Below are 15,866 nucleotides of genomic sequence, written 5' to 3'. Positions count from 1 at the left end.
TTACTTGCCAAAAATGGAGATGTTTCATTTGATCGTATGAAAACCATTTAAATATGTAATTGTACTTAACATACATAAATTACTTCGAGTTTTGCAGATAAAATATCTAAAACCACCTTGGATTTTTATCCTTGAAAGAAAAGAATTCAGAACGATGAACAGCATACATTACTTGTCAATAAGCATAACTCTTGTTTGGACGTCCGGGTACTTAATCTGAACCTGTATTTATTTAAACAGATTTGATGTATATATATCTCAGTATTTTTCTCGATTGAAATTTGTCAATATATTGATTCCTTTTACCTAAACTTCAGTTTTTAAAACAGACCATCTAAATTTTAAAACCAATAAAAGTTACACAGATGGTTAGATGCCACAAAATTTATTATGTCTTATATTACAAATTAAAAATTCAGTAACTTCAATTGCATCTTAAACAAAACAAATGCATTTTTACAAAAAATATGAAATATGGACGCAATAATCATTAAGGCCAATTTGCATGTTAACAAAGTTTGAAAATGCTCTAAACAAACAGTACAGGGCTAATAATTCATGAAATATACTTTAAATCCAATAATCTAAACTTCCATGATAACAAGTTAATTCATCTAAATTTAAATTTACAAGAGCATAAAGGTATAAAATCAGTTAACACCAAGATTTTTATAAAATAGACCCTGGAGTGCCTTTTTTTGAAGTGAGGAGGGTTAAGGCACATAAAATTTTGATTGTATAATACTTTTCCAAATTCCAAATTAGTTATTTAAAATCTCACTGGTAATCCACCACCAGTGAAAAGAATTTAATGTAACAATAGAAACTAATTCATTACAAAACTGACAAACATACATAAATTCGAAGTATTTCATTAAAAATGAAGGATAAAAATCGAAATATAAGCACAACTTTAAAATAGGACAGCTGCTGAACGATCATAAATTATGAAAAGTGGCTCAGTGGGAGTTTTTTTAAAACCGCACCGACCAACGGATGTAGACGATAAAGCTGCAAATTAGTTCTGAAAGCTGGCTTCAGAAGATATTTGCTTTGAATGTAAAGATTTAGCATGTGAAAGGATTAAAAATGCAAAAACATTTTTAAAAACTCCTCACAATGCAAAACAATCGCCCAACACTGAGGACTACACAATACTAGGTATAAAAATATATAAATCCACATTCCCGCACAATTATCACAATCGTTCCCATTGAGCACAGTAAATTTCAATTGCCGAGGATAACAAGGCAATCTGGATGGAAAATACAATGCATGTTTAAATCGGTTCATTCACAGCACTTTTTAAGCACCATCTTCATCCACACAGTTAAATTCCTCCAGATTTGCAGTGGGAGCTTTATTCTGAAAAAGAATATTGAGTTGTCAAATGAATTTCATTTTAAATGTTCAATATAATTTATGTAAGTAGTTATGTTTATCAATTTAGATATTTATCCTTACTAATAATAAAGTAGAAAGTCTCTCTGTCCGGAGGATGTCTGGATGTCTGTGATGCGCATAGCGCCTAAACCGTTCGGGCGATTTTCATGAAATTTGGCACAAAGTTAGTATGTAGCCTGGGGGTGTGCACCTCGAAGCGATTTTTCGAAAATTCGATGTGGTTCTTTTTTTATTCCAATTTTAAGAAAAAAACTATCATAAATTACGAAATCATCATAACGTGGAACCGTAACATGGGCACAAGCCAATTGGCGAGATACGAAATTATCATAACGTGGAACCGTAACGTCGGTACAAGCCAATTGGCGAGAAAATTCACCATACATTATTTGTAAATATACAGGCAAACCAAAAGACCTTTAATTTTTCTATTACAGGCGAAGCCGTGCGGGTGCCACTAGTTAAACATAAAGCAGAAAGTTAGTCCTTAATAAAACTAAAAAGGAGTCTGCTTCAGAACTAATCCTTTTGTCGATTAAGTACAAACCTACACTTTTTCAAAACAAATTAAGGATCAAACCCCTAGACCAACTTAAAACTCACTTAAAGTTATAACTTTACAATCACTATCCCTTTAAGGCATATGAAATTTGTTAGGATTTCAATTTGTGCTACAGTAGATTGATCTTTTCAAAACTTTGTTTTAATACAGACTATCAAACTTCAACATTATAGAGGATTATATGGAGCGGTGCTTTTTAAAATATAGAGATTTTCAAGAACCTACCTAGCGGCAGCCACTTCATTTAAGATGTTATACTGAGGAATAGCCATAAAGAACTTATGCTGACCTTAGATGTTTGTGATAATCTTTGTGATGGGTTAAAAGAAGTTATTCCTATAGAATTTAGTACTTAATCTACTTCTCAAGCTTTCAGCTACCACATTAGATGCTGAGTAACACCAAGGAACAACATTTTTTTTACACTGAAAACTACATAATGCATAAAATATGTACTGAAGAGTAGGAAGAGCTTCAACCAATTTACTACTTTGGATGACTTTCACCCATGCCAAAAGATTAATGCCAAGCAAAATTATGCAGAATTCACTAGATTTCTAAAAACTATAACATATTAAGATATAATAGAGCTATTGCTCATTAATATTTTTAAAAATTTAATCTAATCATGTTTAGTTATCAACATTTATATTTAATTCACAAATGACAAAGATTGAGAAGCCTTATCCTTCGTTTTAAACAATTGCTAGCAGTATATTTGTAACTCCACGCACATTTAAAGCATGTTTAAATCTAAGTAGTTCAAATCTAAAACAATGAGAAGCTTTTAAAATATTTAACACATTACATACCATTTGATGTTGAATTGACAACAGTCTCTTTTGTGCTGATTATGGTTTCTTTAGCACTGCTTTTGGCGCTCGTAAACATTCCTTTAGCATTTTCTGTAGCATTCAGAAATGCTTCTCTTGCATTTTCTGTAGAATTAATAATGGTTTCTTTAGCATTTTCCGATGTACTCACAACAGACTCCTTAGCATTCACAATAGTTTCTTTTGTTGAGACGACAACTGAGGAAACTTTAGTAACAGTTTCTTGAACAACCTTAGAAGATTCAGCTTTTTCAACCACAGTAGTTAAACCTTCTGTACAAAGATTCCTGAAAATAAGATTTCAATAGTTACATAAATGAATAGAACTATTGGCACAAAAATATTTCAAATATGATATTCAGTGTTATATAGAGCATAGATAACATGTCTAATACAATGCTCTTAGAGAGCATTGTATTAGATATTATCTATATAGTCAGTGATTCATTTTTTTAACTTTGGTTTTCCTAAGACATTTGACTACAAAGCTGCAGGTTTGACAAACATTCTTAGCAAAATTGTGGAAGAGAATATATTAGAGAAACATTCAAAACAGAATTATGGTATTAAAGAATTGTTACATCTAATAATAGCACAAAAACAGTACTTTTTATGATTAACATTGAGAATTCTAACTGAAAATAGTTTTTGAAAACTGCTCAAAGAATAAATCTAGACAAAAAGGTTTAGCTCTTATTTGTAAAACATTTATTTCAAGTACAAATGCATCTTTTTAAAGTGTGCATTAAGTACCATAGGAACAGTATTTTTACAAAAACTTACATTTTTTTAAATGAGCCTTAGATTAAGATTTAATTTCTCTTGATTGTAGATAAACTTAACAGTTCACATAGCAGAACTTGAGAAAGTAGCAAAGAAAAATACATGGGAATGTTTAAGCACAATAAAATGAAGTAAGAAAAAAGATCCCGCCACATATTACACATTAGACTGAAAACTTCGCTAACTGAATACAAAAATTCCACTTTTAAAGTAGGGTTTGTCAAATTTTAAAGAGTCTGAGAAAACTGAATATAAATAACTATAAAAGAAAAATTCTTACGCCAAGTGATCTTTTACACTGTCAACAGTTACATCTAATTCGCCTTTGCTCTCGTCTTGGGATACATTTGTTTCGAGTTTTTCAGAGGTATCCATTTTCTCATCATCTTTAGGTCTATAAATTAAATTATACCCATCAATAGATGCAAAGGTTAAGTTAAACTTTTCAAAACTTTAAATCTGGTTAATTCAGTAAGTTAAAAATTTTGAGTGCAGTTATAATGTAACATGACTTTAACTACTAGAACAGTGCATGCTTCTCCTTTATGCTCTAATTATTCATACCTAATTTTAAAAAAACTAAGCCTGCATCTTTATTTTAAAAAAATAAAAAACTGAATCATAAGGCAAAGGGTTTATCTTATTCAATTGCTCTTAATCTGTAAGAAACTTCCTATATAAAAATAAAAATATAATTTCCATAAAAGTTTATGATTTAGAGTATGTTTAACCACAAACAATACTAAATCTATCTACGAAGGGGAAAAAATAAAAAAGGACAATTAGCAGAACGTTAAAATAGTAAAACCATAAACAAAAAGCTTTATTAACGAGCAATTTCTTGCAGGCAGATCATAAGCACAAACAGAACAAATATTATTTAATTATCTCTAAATAGGTAAAGTTGAGAAAAGTTATTTAGTACGAAAGCACACAAACATAGACAAACTGGAAGTTATTCTATGGGAAACCAAGTGTTAACTGTTACTCATTGTTCAAATAAAAGATCGAAAGCTACAAAACTATAGATTTACATTCCAATAATTAGTCTTAAAAGATAAAACTGCAGCTCATTTTACATGGAAATTTTCAGACTGTATATTCATAACAGACTGAGCAATCAATCTATTAACTTAGTTAATGTTGTGGACAAAAGAAAAGTTTGCTTTTTACAGTTAACACTTTTATGCACAAAAAGATGAATTCTTTTCTAAGGTGTTTTTGTAAAGCCCATCTCATTCAGCAAAAGTTAAGATACATAACTAAAGTATCAAACTTTGGGGTTGTCTAAAAAATATTCATGAACATTTGGAGAAGGATAAAATACAAGCTTGAAATCCAGTTTTAAGTCTTTTCTTTCAATTTAACTTACACAAAAGACAAAATCCTATGACACTTAAACTAGTAAGCATAATTAAATAATATCTTAATTGAAAAAATAAAGATTTTCAAAAAAGTAGGAAATAAAAATGACAATGTTAAGTTCTCATGCACAACAGCCCAACACAAGAACCAAACATTCAACTTCAAAAGTTGAGGTCAAACTTGACAGTTTTGGGCGCGTTAAAATTTAAAAAAGAGCTATTTTCACTTTCTGCAAAAATATTTCTAGGGTGCTCGGGCAAAAGAGTATAAGTCAAAAATACTGATGAACGCTCTTAACAGTACAGTTCGACTTACTCTTTTTCCCTTTAGCAAAAATGACTTACCTGCTTTATACTATATTGCTTTCACAAAGAATTAAAACGAATTGACATTTACTATCTGAACCGCAATGAAAGATAAGGTCCATATAGTATAAATATGAAATAACCTGATTTTACTCAATTTGACTTATACTCTTTTTCCCGAGCACTCTAGATTTGAAAGTAAGTTTTCGAATAAAGATAGAACAAAACTATCTTACTTATCTCCAGCTGCCTCTTCAGAAACATCAATAGCTTTCTCTGCACTTTCTTCAATATTATTGGCAACCACAGTTTCTTCCTTTTGCTCTTCTACCTTTTCATTTTCTGTTACAGCAAGAGGAGGCCTCGATCCTTCAGGAAGTTCGATCTTCGCTTTCACTTCTAAGATGTCGCGAGCAGACAAAGTGAACCGTTGGAATTCACACGGAGAATGTAAATAGAATGCTTGTCCTGTTTTTGTGAAGACAACACTCGAAATGCCACTGTAATTTATAAAAGAAATTTTAAATTGAAATTTTATGCTGGACAAAACTATAAAAATTAACATCCATAAACCTACATTGTTGGAAAATGGAGGAAAATAAAAACTTGTTAACTAGTTGAAAAATAAAGCAAATCTAAAACACTGAAAACATTTAAAATTCAAATGTTCCTAAATTTTGATCATTAAACCTCACACCTATAACGGAACGAATTAACTGCTTAGTTATCTAATCAAATTCATTTTGATACAGCATGTTCCAAAAAAGACATACATTTGAAAAAAATCAATAAATACTAACTGGGCAGCGATAGAAATATACATTTTGTTGCATTATGCTTGGGACAACAGCAAATTTTCAGACAGACTAACTTTCAAATTTAATTACAATGTTCCTCAACAGATGGCGCTGTAGGCATTTTAAAAGGGATAAAAGATAAGTCTACGATCATCAAAATGACCGGTAAATTAAAAAAATCAATGCTGCCTGTTTAGTTATTGATTTTTCAAATATACGGGTCATTTTGGCGATCATACAAACTTCTTTTTCTTTTATACCTTTCAAAATAACTGCAGCGCCATCTATTGAGGAACATAGTAACTAAATTTGAAAGTTAGTCTGTCTGAAAATTTATTGTCCCAAGCATAATGCAAAAAACTGCATATTTCTATCGCTGCCCGGTTAGTATTTGATTTTTCAAGTGTATCGGTCATTTTTGGAACACCTTTTACATTTTGGGTTTAAAATTTATTGTGTGTAAAATGTTAAGCTATAATATATAAAAGTGATTTCACCATTAAAATACTATAAACAGCAAAAATATGCAACATATTCATCTGAGCCATTCCTTATTATATTCGTGTAAAGAGTTTTCAAACATTAAATTTGGGCGTGAGCAATATGAGCTGAAATAATCTAATGACACAAAAGACTAGCTTCATAATTTTACTGGTACACTAAACTCTTCACATGCTTCAGACATGTATCAGAATAACTAATTATTAAAAAACTGGCGGCTTACTTAATATCTTCCCTTTTCAATACATTGTGAACTTGCTGCCTCCTGAGATCTGGGACTGTAAAAATGCTGATTTCACCTTGATTTGTCAAACATGTCATACAATCTTCAGTGTGGTTCTCATCTGTAAGAAAAATAACAGGAGTTAAAAACATGTTTGAAAGTTCACACTAAATTATTTTTTGTTTTGAAAATTAAAAAATAAATTCATTAACAAGTTATAAACTTTTTCTTGTAGTTAATTTATATTCAGATTCTATGATTTAATCTTGGGATAAATTTATAAAAAAAATTCTAAAGTAAGACTTTTCAAAATCATGCTTACTTTTTATCTGTCCAATAATTATATGCATGCAAAGTATATTGGGATGTTTCAGATAATTTTTAGAATATGTTTTCATCATATAAATAAGCAATGAACTTTTTTCTCCCCATAACATATAGAGAGGTGGGCAGAACTTTTTGAAAAGTATATGAAATCCTTAAGAAAAAAAATTCCAGATATGGCAGAAAAAATCCTGAAGGCAATGCTTGAACTAAAAATAGAATTTAACCTACTTCTCTAAAATGTAGAAAGAATTTTCCTACTGTTACAAGGAGACATTAAGTTAGGAAGAAACTAATGAATTTAGATTCATCCTCAATGAAAATTCTATATTGCACCCAGAATAGCTACTAATTATATACTTGCTTGACAAACTGAACACAAATGCACATCTGCTCAACATGGAGAGTAATAATTGATCCAAACTAATTTATATTTCTTTTAGAAACGTGGGCACTAATAGCATATAAGCTATTTAAAAGGTAAACCCTTAGTAAAGCTATACAGTGAAACCTGTGTATAACTATACTGTCTATAACGATAACCTGTCTATAACAATAACCTGTCTATAACAATATTTTTTTAGGTCCCAAAAGTATCGTTGTAAACAGGTTTTACTGTATTCTGTTTTCAAAGAATACAAATTCAGAAGACTTTTTTTGAAGTTTTAATACCAGTTACTTTACAGTAACTTTCATCTCTTTGTCCCCCCCCCCCCCCCTCCTTGAAATCTCCAACATTCAATAACCTACACCCTAATAATTTAGGGGATTTTTACAGTAGAGCAAAGCAATTTGATTCTTAAAAATATCTACTGAATAAATGTTTCAAATTAACTTTCATTACGGTTTGCTTCACAGCATTAAAAAGTTGCGACTGTAACTTACCATTTTTGCTAGTGAATTTTATCATTGCTACTTTCCTTACTCTTGATCCTTCATTTGCAGTTAATTTGAACTTGCAGAAAGGTTTCAAACTTGGCAATGTAAACACCTAACAGAAAAAATGTTAAGCAGATCATTATATGAGAAAAACTTAAATTGCAAACTGAATGTAACATTTTATGGAATATTGTCACTGAAACTGCAAGCAATATTGGTAACATAATTACTGGATCGTTAAACATGTAAACAATACGAAAATTCATTTACTTTCTAATGTTTGTTTTTTAGATTTTGCCAGCAACATTGAAAGTATGCAATTTAAATAACTACAAAAATTATTTGGCTATGCTATAATAAATAGCACAATTCCAGTTTTAATTTACTGCAGCCTCAAATATAAAGCATCTACACATAGACCCTCTCCTATTTTTCATGGACAGGAAGTACATTTCTTTTCGTAAGTCATCCTGTTCCCCAAAAACACAGATAAAACAGAAAGAAAAGGAACAATGCTTTGAAATAACAGGATAAAATTCTTTAATGATCAAATTAAAGTTGCCAAAAATACTACTATACAATATTTACCAAAAATTAAAAACCAAGCTGTGGTAGCTAACATTTATCATTTTCAAAGCATTTATTTAAAATCTTTATAAATTTTTCTCTCATGAATATACGAAAATTTCTTTAAGTTTCTCTTTATTAATTACTAGCTGCATTGCCCGGTCTACCTCGAATATAAAAGTTGTCAAACACTATGTTCAACAATCGGGCTTCAATTAGAGGAAAGAAATACAAAATTTCCCGTCAAAATAATCATTTGCAAAGAAAGAAAATGGCAAATCAAGAGTTCCCCACAAAATTAAATGCAACCCTCCATAAATACAACTAAAATCCTTAAAAAAAAGAAAAAATTAATTTGAATTCTGAAATTTTGAATCCAAATTATGTTTTTCACAATCACGAACTGAGACAGGACCCTACTCATTGGAGTTGTTTCTAGAAACGGCTCCCCCCCCCCCCAAGCCTGCCTCTCCTCCTTTGGGCGGTAACGTGTGGGTAGCTGTGTGTGTGAGTAGACCTGTGTGTATGCACGTAGACGTGTGTGAGTGTATGTGTGTGAAGTCGTGTGTGTGTATGCGTGTGAACGTGCGTGTGTGTAGGACATGGACGCCTCCGACCAGGAGATCGGATAGCTCAAAACCGGAGCAGCTGCGCCGCCAGGAGAGGACGGTGGTGCTACAAAGGCTTCTGGTCCAAGTTGAAAAAGGCACGGACACCAAAAACGATCAAATGAGAACAATTCGGAACTCCAGCGCTCGAATACGCTACCTTGCGGTGATTTATAAAACTGCGAATGCAACTAAAACTCTGCCACATTGCGTTCCATGTGTGTCTGTTGACGTAAACACAGGCAGTTTGTTCTGAGTATTTATTAACGCAATCGATGTGTCTTAGTTTGCTTTCAGCTACACAAATTAATTCGTCACTTAGTAGTATTCGAGCTTCTCAAAATAATGTTAGTTTTCATTATTTCCTTAATAATTGGTAAAAGCAAAAATACTGGATTAACAAACTTGGATAACGTTATACAAGGTAAAAAATTTTATTGTTTTGTATGAATTTGTAAGAATATGGGAGTTTAATCTTAAATTAATTAAACTTACCATATTTTACAGCAGCATTTAGTTTGAATGGACAGTATGCAAAATATTTTCTTGAATATATTATCGTAGAACAAAATGAATAACCGAGAAAGAATTTACTTTATTCCTTTTATTCTCAGCTGAAAGGTTTCGCCAAATTTGTTTAGGGTTATAATTTTGGCATTGTGCGAGCAAAGTAGCCTTGGCGAGATTTCGCGTTTTTAGTTAAACCATTTTCAATTTTTATCATGAGTGGAATAAAATGGTAGTAAGATTACAGAATTCGATAAGTAAAAAGAAATAATTGTCAATCAACTGAAAAGAAAACTACCATATATCCGTGAGAATTTCGTTGATGATTTGCATAACATGACACAAATCGTAACTCAGAAATTAGAAAAATTGAAACAGAAAATTTTTAAATTAACCGATTCGGGAATTCAAGAGAAATAACTCGGCTACAAATGGAAAACAAGCGCTAGCCAAAGCAAAGCAAAGAAGTATCATCTTCTTTTGGTAATAATTTGTAATGTCATATTAAATTTTCTAGCATTAATTGTTATTCTTGTCAGGCCACAATTATTATTTAGTTTTATCAAGAATTGATAAATATCGAATTCAACATCGTAGTTCTAAGCAGCCATTTTCACGAACTACGTACTTTGCATTAATGTTTGACGTTTAGTAATGCTTCTTGAATTCTCATTTCTTTCTACGTGGGTCAGAATATCAACAAGACTTTGAAAATTAATTTAAAAAGAATAAAGCGAAACAATCATACGTACGAACAAAAATCACAACACTTTTAGTATTTTCTTCGTTACCATGTGCGTTTGTTTTAGTTTTCAATTCCGCCATTAGACAGTGACTTCAGTGCCCCCTATAGTTCGTTGGAGTTGCGAATAAGCAATCGTGATTGCTCAAAAAAGAAAGATAAATCGCCAAATAAAAGGGGAAATTTTTTATCTCAAAACAAAATTTTAGTCTGAGGAAAAAAGTAGCAACCTTCTGAACGCTAATTTAAAATGAGATTGCACAAACTATAATTTTCAGATTTAAAATTTTTGTTCTATTAGGCTTAGCAGTGCTTTAATTTTTTTTCCGGTGATTTTACAGCCTTTTCTTTTGAAAATCAAAGGAAGTAGATGAACTAAATGGGTATTTTGTGTGGGCTTTCGAATGGCGCCGAAATCGAACTGGTCGGATATTCGATCGAACTGGCCATTTAAGGGCCTTAAAATTTGAACGGTACTGTACTTTTTTGGCATTCGACCCCCCCCCCCCCAGTCCCTACGTTCCTTCTCGGGTGTTCAAGTACCTCCCTGCCAAATTTGGAGGACATCTGACGTGTAAACTGTTGATTTGTATAGGGAACATACACACAGCACACACATTTTTTGTTTTGTTTATATAGATTGCTCTAGTTACAGTAAAATTACTAATTGCATTATGATCTGTTTATTTTTTCAAAACAAATTAATCCACTTACTTTGAACTGTTCTTCAGAACAAATGATAACCCTATGGCTTCCATTAAGATCAGCTGCCTTGGCTCTCTCATTTTCAACTTCATATGGCTCAGGCAGAGGATGGCCTAGGCCATCAAGGATTTGAATAGCTATTACTGGGGCCCTATGCTTCAACTGAATCTCTTTACCTGCATGCATAAAATTACAAATTATTAACAGATGCAAATATTAAGCAGCTTACTTTAAAGTAACATTTAAACTGCAGCAAAAATTTTTCATTTAAGACACTGCATTTGCTGTGGGTTTTCCTTTTTAATTTAATAATAGAAGTTATTTTTTAATTGAAAACCTTGTATTTAGATATTTTATACACAGTACAACTGTATTGCTATCAATAAAAAAATCTAGAAGCAGAGCTATTATACATTTAGCACCTTGAAAACTAAGAAAAAATAATAACAATCAAGGTCATGCACCACTAAATTTAAAAACTTAAATTCTCTTCACTAATTGCCAAACAGAAATTGGTAGACATTATGCTGTTCTCTTGATCGAAATGATTTTTTAGATTTTAATAGGAGCACTCTGATTAAAGATACGAGTTTACCAAAGGGCAAAAAATTTCATTAGGGTTCATATTTAGATAAACATGAAAATTTCAGTGACAAACATTTTGAGATTTAGAAACCATTGTCTTAGATATGATCTGCCGACATTTTTGAAAGTTGATCAAGATCCGAGTGTTGTAAGTCGGAAAAAATACGGGGATAGAACTTAAACTAATTCCTTAACATTTCGAGGAAATTCTTAATATATTCCAAGATAAGATTTATAAAAAAAACTTGCCTAAAGGGAGGGAAAGATTACATAATTGAAAAAAAAAAAGCTAATTCTTTTCTTGAATTCTTGTTCACATATCACAGCATCTAAGCACAATTAAGATTATCATACCTAACTGACAAGTCACTGCTTCAGTTTCTCGATTTTCTTTTGGTAGTGAAACGGTAAACACGTAAATTGCACCGGCATTTGTTCCAGCCCATAATGTGGAAGTTGTCAAAGCATCTGCAAAGTAATTAAATAAAATATTTTAATGCATTTTTAATCTTCGAGAAAAAGCAATTTACAAAAATCATGCTAAGTTACTAACACAAAACAGACAAGAAAATAAGATTTTTCTTTTCACTTCTAGCTCAACTTCTAAAACTAGACAAAAGAGATTTGAAATTATATTAATATTGAACTCATGTATAAAACTTTTAAAAAGCCTGACTTTTGAGATTAAACACTGAAAACTAGCAAGTGTTTCACATTCCACACAAATAAAGTAACGCATAAACGGCAGAAAATTTGGTTTTGAAACCCATCTTTACTTTTTCTGTAATTCAATTATTAGTTAAAATTGTAAGTTCAATCTTTTTGCATTGAAAAAAGGGTTACTCATAACTCCGAAACACGTATATGCAGTTCCGTTAATTTGTGTGAATTTACATAAAGTTCTTTTTTTTAATTATAGCTTATGATTTTTTGAAGCTTTTCAGGACTTTAATTTTTAGTTTAAAAGCTAAATTAGTATGAAGTTGATGATTCAAAGTTGGGGCTATAAAGTCTAACTCAAAGTTCAGCATATATCTAGAAACTTGTTCAGAAGGCGAAAACTATATGCAAGAAAGCTCAAAGCTAACATCATTTCAGCTAACAAATCAAATTTTTTGTGCACTATTTAAGCATTAAACTATACTTGGCTGCTAAACTCCTAAGTGTCCACATGCTGAGAAAGTAATTCAATAGACTATTGTGATGATCAGCAATTTTATGTTTGAATGTTATTCAGGAAAAAATTATCCATGAAAGCAAAAGTAAAATGAAGTTCTTTATATCATAGCACCACCTCAGAGCAACAGCAGGATATCTTACTGTTCTGTGGCTTAGATGCTTTCCTCCTCTCACTCTGGATGATTATGATATAAACAAATGAGAGAAATGCTCAAAATCCAAGAATCTCCATTAAGAACTGTAGAGTTGACAGGTATATAAGCAGCTTATGATAAATGTGTGCAAAAAACTTTTCATTTTACACTATCAACCAAATTTGAAGCAAAGCATGTAAAGAAATACAGTGGACTATCTGAACACTAATGTGAACCCAATATTTAGAATTTTATTTTTTTTAATCCCCTTCAATTAATAGCCCTAAATACTGAACATGTTTACAATCTGTACTCGAGAATCCTTATGAAACAAATTAGAAAGAATGAAATACATTAATTTTATCACAATGACTGAAATGCATCAAGAAAAATTTTCTTGGATATTACTACAGTGAAACCTCCCTTAACGGACACTCCCGAATAACGGACACCTCTAATTAACGGACATTTTTGCAAGTCCCAGTCCCTCAATATAGACCATTCCACGTAATTAACTCTGAATAACGGACACTCCGAATAACGGACAGTTATTTCACAAAAAATTTCCTTTGCGATCGTAGCACTTCCGGTTTTTCTTTTCACAGAATATCTTAGTAACTGCTTGCCTTACAAAACTTTTCATCCTCCACAACTGATATCCCCCCTCCCCCCGTCATTTCCATTATCACTGTTTCTTGGAATTAAAAGGGTGGTAATGGGCAGAGGCAGCGATTGGGGCTTAAAAGTTGGGGCAAAAAAAAGAACTAAAAGACATGGTACTTTTTTGCTGGCAGCAAAAAATGAAAAAGAAAAAAAAGTCATAATTTTGTTACGGCTAGTTTTGAGAGTATTAAAGCAGATAAGTAAAAACTAATGTCAGTCTAACAATTAACGTATGTTTTTCTTAAGATTTTAATGAATTTTATACACAATAACTATTCAAAAGTTAAGATAAAAAAAGAGGAAACTGGGTGCTTTTTCTAACTGGGGCTCTCGGGAGATGCAATTGAGCAGACCGGCGCCGGTAGTAGTCGGCTTTATGGCGCCGTGGTTTCGTTGGGTTGTTTAATTTTTAGACATGAAAAAGATTTGCCCATATTCAAGGTCATATTCCCAACTGTCAATCATGCAATAGTGATACTCGAGATAAAATAAATTAACCATAAAAAGTAGAGAATTTTCGGAAGCACTGAGAACTGAAAAACTTTTTCCTGAGCAAAGGGGACACTGAAGGAGTTGCTAAGGTAAATGATTTAAATATTTATATTGAGAAAATGGCTTTTAATGCAAAAAAGAGATGTCAAACTGTTTTAACTGATTACTTTAATTGATTAAATGATTTTTAAGACAAGTGTGTGCTGTTGTATACCTTTATTAAGAAAAAACAGATTAATTACTCTTGACGTAAAATGTAGTAAACCTTTTGCAATTGTTTCGATTGTGTTCTACAAAGGGAACGACAGCCCATTTTGAAAAAGGTAAATTAAGTAGTTCCTCCTAATAGCGGACACCTCCCAATAACGGACAAAACTTCTAGTCCCTTGACTGTCCGCTATTCGGAGGTTTCACTGTATATCATAAAATCATTGAGCAATATTAGCATTAAGTTCCTGCCACTGAACTATCTTTCAAGAATCTAACCACTGTATCAAGTAGTATTAAAGACCTATAGTATGATTACCTTCAATCAAAATGTGACTGAGAATCTCTCAAAAACTCACTTGGATAATAACATGCCTTGCATGAGAAGACAATGCAAAAACAGATCATACTTTTTTTTAATCCAAGTATTATACAGATAGCTGTATTGTAATATTTTATTGTGTAATACATTTAAAACTTTAGCTAAGAAAGAAATAAACAAAAGTTTAGGTCCTACTGAGTTGAATTAGACATTGAATTAGCCACCAATCCTGAGTTCAGCACCTCTATCTCAGTTTCTCAGTAACTGCTATAGTTCACTAGGCAAAGTACTGAACCCAGTCCATGTAAGTATCCGGTGTACATATTAAGCAGTCCCGTCTCCCTCTACAATGAACACCACCACAATCTGAAAACTTTTGTTCTGTCTCCTGAGTGTTCAGAATAGAGAGTCCACTGTACATTTCATGTTAAAAAAATATTTTTTATATTTTAAAAAGGTGAACTTACTGTTTATGATGAAACTTTGAGCTAGATAAAGGCATCGAACCATGGAGCCCATGCTATCCTCTGCAGACCGAGCTTCCACCTGCCTTTCAACAGGTTTTGTATCTTGAACAGGAGAAGTGGCATCTGTCTCAGTTTGAGTTTCTCTCGCAGGGCTACTGAAATTTCAATTTCCATATTAGAAAGACAAGTTTTAGTCTTAAATTGCAAGCATGCAGACACATGCATTCAACTGAACTTATAACATTTATATGCTGCTGACACTATAAACCAAATCAAAAATGGAATCAAATTTCTAACACATAACTTAAAATTTTAGAAAATTCATTTCGCTATAAGACTTCCAATCATGCATTTGTTTACTTTATTTTTCCAAAACAAAAAAAGGCTGAAGTTAACCTGATAAACCAATTAATGCTGTGATATGTACTTGAACAGAAAAATAGATCTACACAGAAAATTGTAGAAATACGAAGTTTGTCTTTTGTAGTTAAAACTACAAAAGACAAACTAATTAAGATGATTCAATCATTCCAGAACAGTTCTGTACATTCTTGTAAATCAAACTGAAATATAGACGCATGTGTATGGAAGAATAAATTAGCAACTATAAAGCACAGCACACTATTTTCAACACATGCAGAACTGAAACATCACATACCTACCAAGAAGTTCTTTCATAAAGAATTTCAACAAGTCACAGGAGAAACTCATA

General features: G+C 31.7%; 1 protein-coding gene across 1 annotated transcript in view; it reads right to left on the bottom strand.

Moving 5' to 3' along the window:
• Nucleotides 1-369: 369 nt before the first annotated feature.
• The window catches only part of LOC129228213 (lethal(2) giant larvae protein homolog 1-like), a 62,014-nt gene continuing 46,517 nt past the window's right edge, over nt 370-15,866 (bottom strand). The window contains exons 17-25 of the mRNA XM_054862876.1: nt 15,155-15,309; nt 12,045-12,158; nt 11,115-11,281; nt 7,983-8,088; nt 6,774-6,894; nt 5,489-5,752; nt 3,863-3,976; nt 2,779-3,086; nt 370-1,365 (exon numbers count right to left, since the gene is read on the bottom strand). Of these exons, the coding sequence (XP_054718851.1) occupies nt 1,361-1,365; nt 2,779-3,086; nt 3,863-3,976; nt 5,489-5,752; nt 6,774-6,894; nt 7,983-8,088; nt 11,115-11,281; nt 12,045-12,158; nt 15,155-15,309 (1,354 nt within the window). The 3' untranslated portion in view covers nt 370-1,360. The remainder of the gene's footprint in view (nt 1,366-2,778; nt 3,087-3,862; nt 3,977-5,488; nt 5,753-6,773; nt 6,895-7,982; nt 8,089-11,114; nt 11,282-12,044; nt 12,159-15,154; nt 15,310-15,866) is intronic.

The sequence above is a fragment of the Uloborus diversus genome, chromosome 8 (genome assembly GCF_026930045.1).
Source record: "Uloborus diversus isolate 005 chromosome 8, Udiv.v.3.1, whole genome shotgun sequence".
Taxonomy (NCBI): Eukaryota; Metazoa; Arthropoda; class Arachnida; order Araneae; family Uloboridae; genus Uloborus; species Uloborus diversus.
This window is presented reverse-complemented; position numbering and strand designations above follow the sequence as displayed.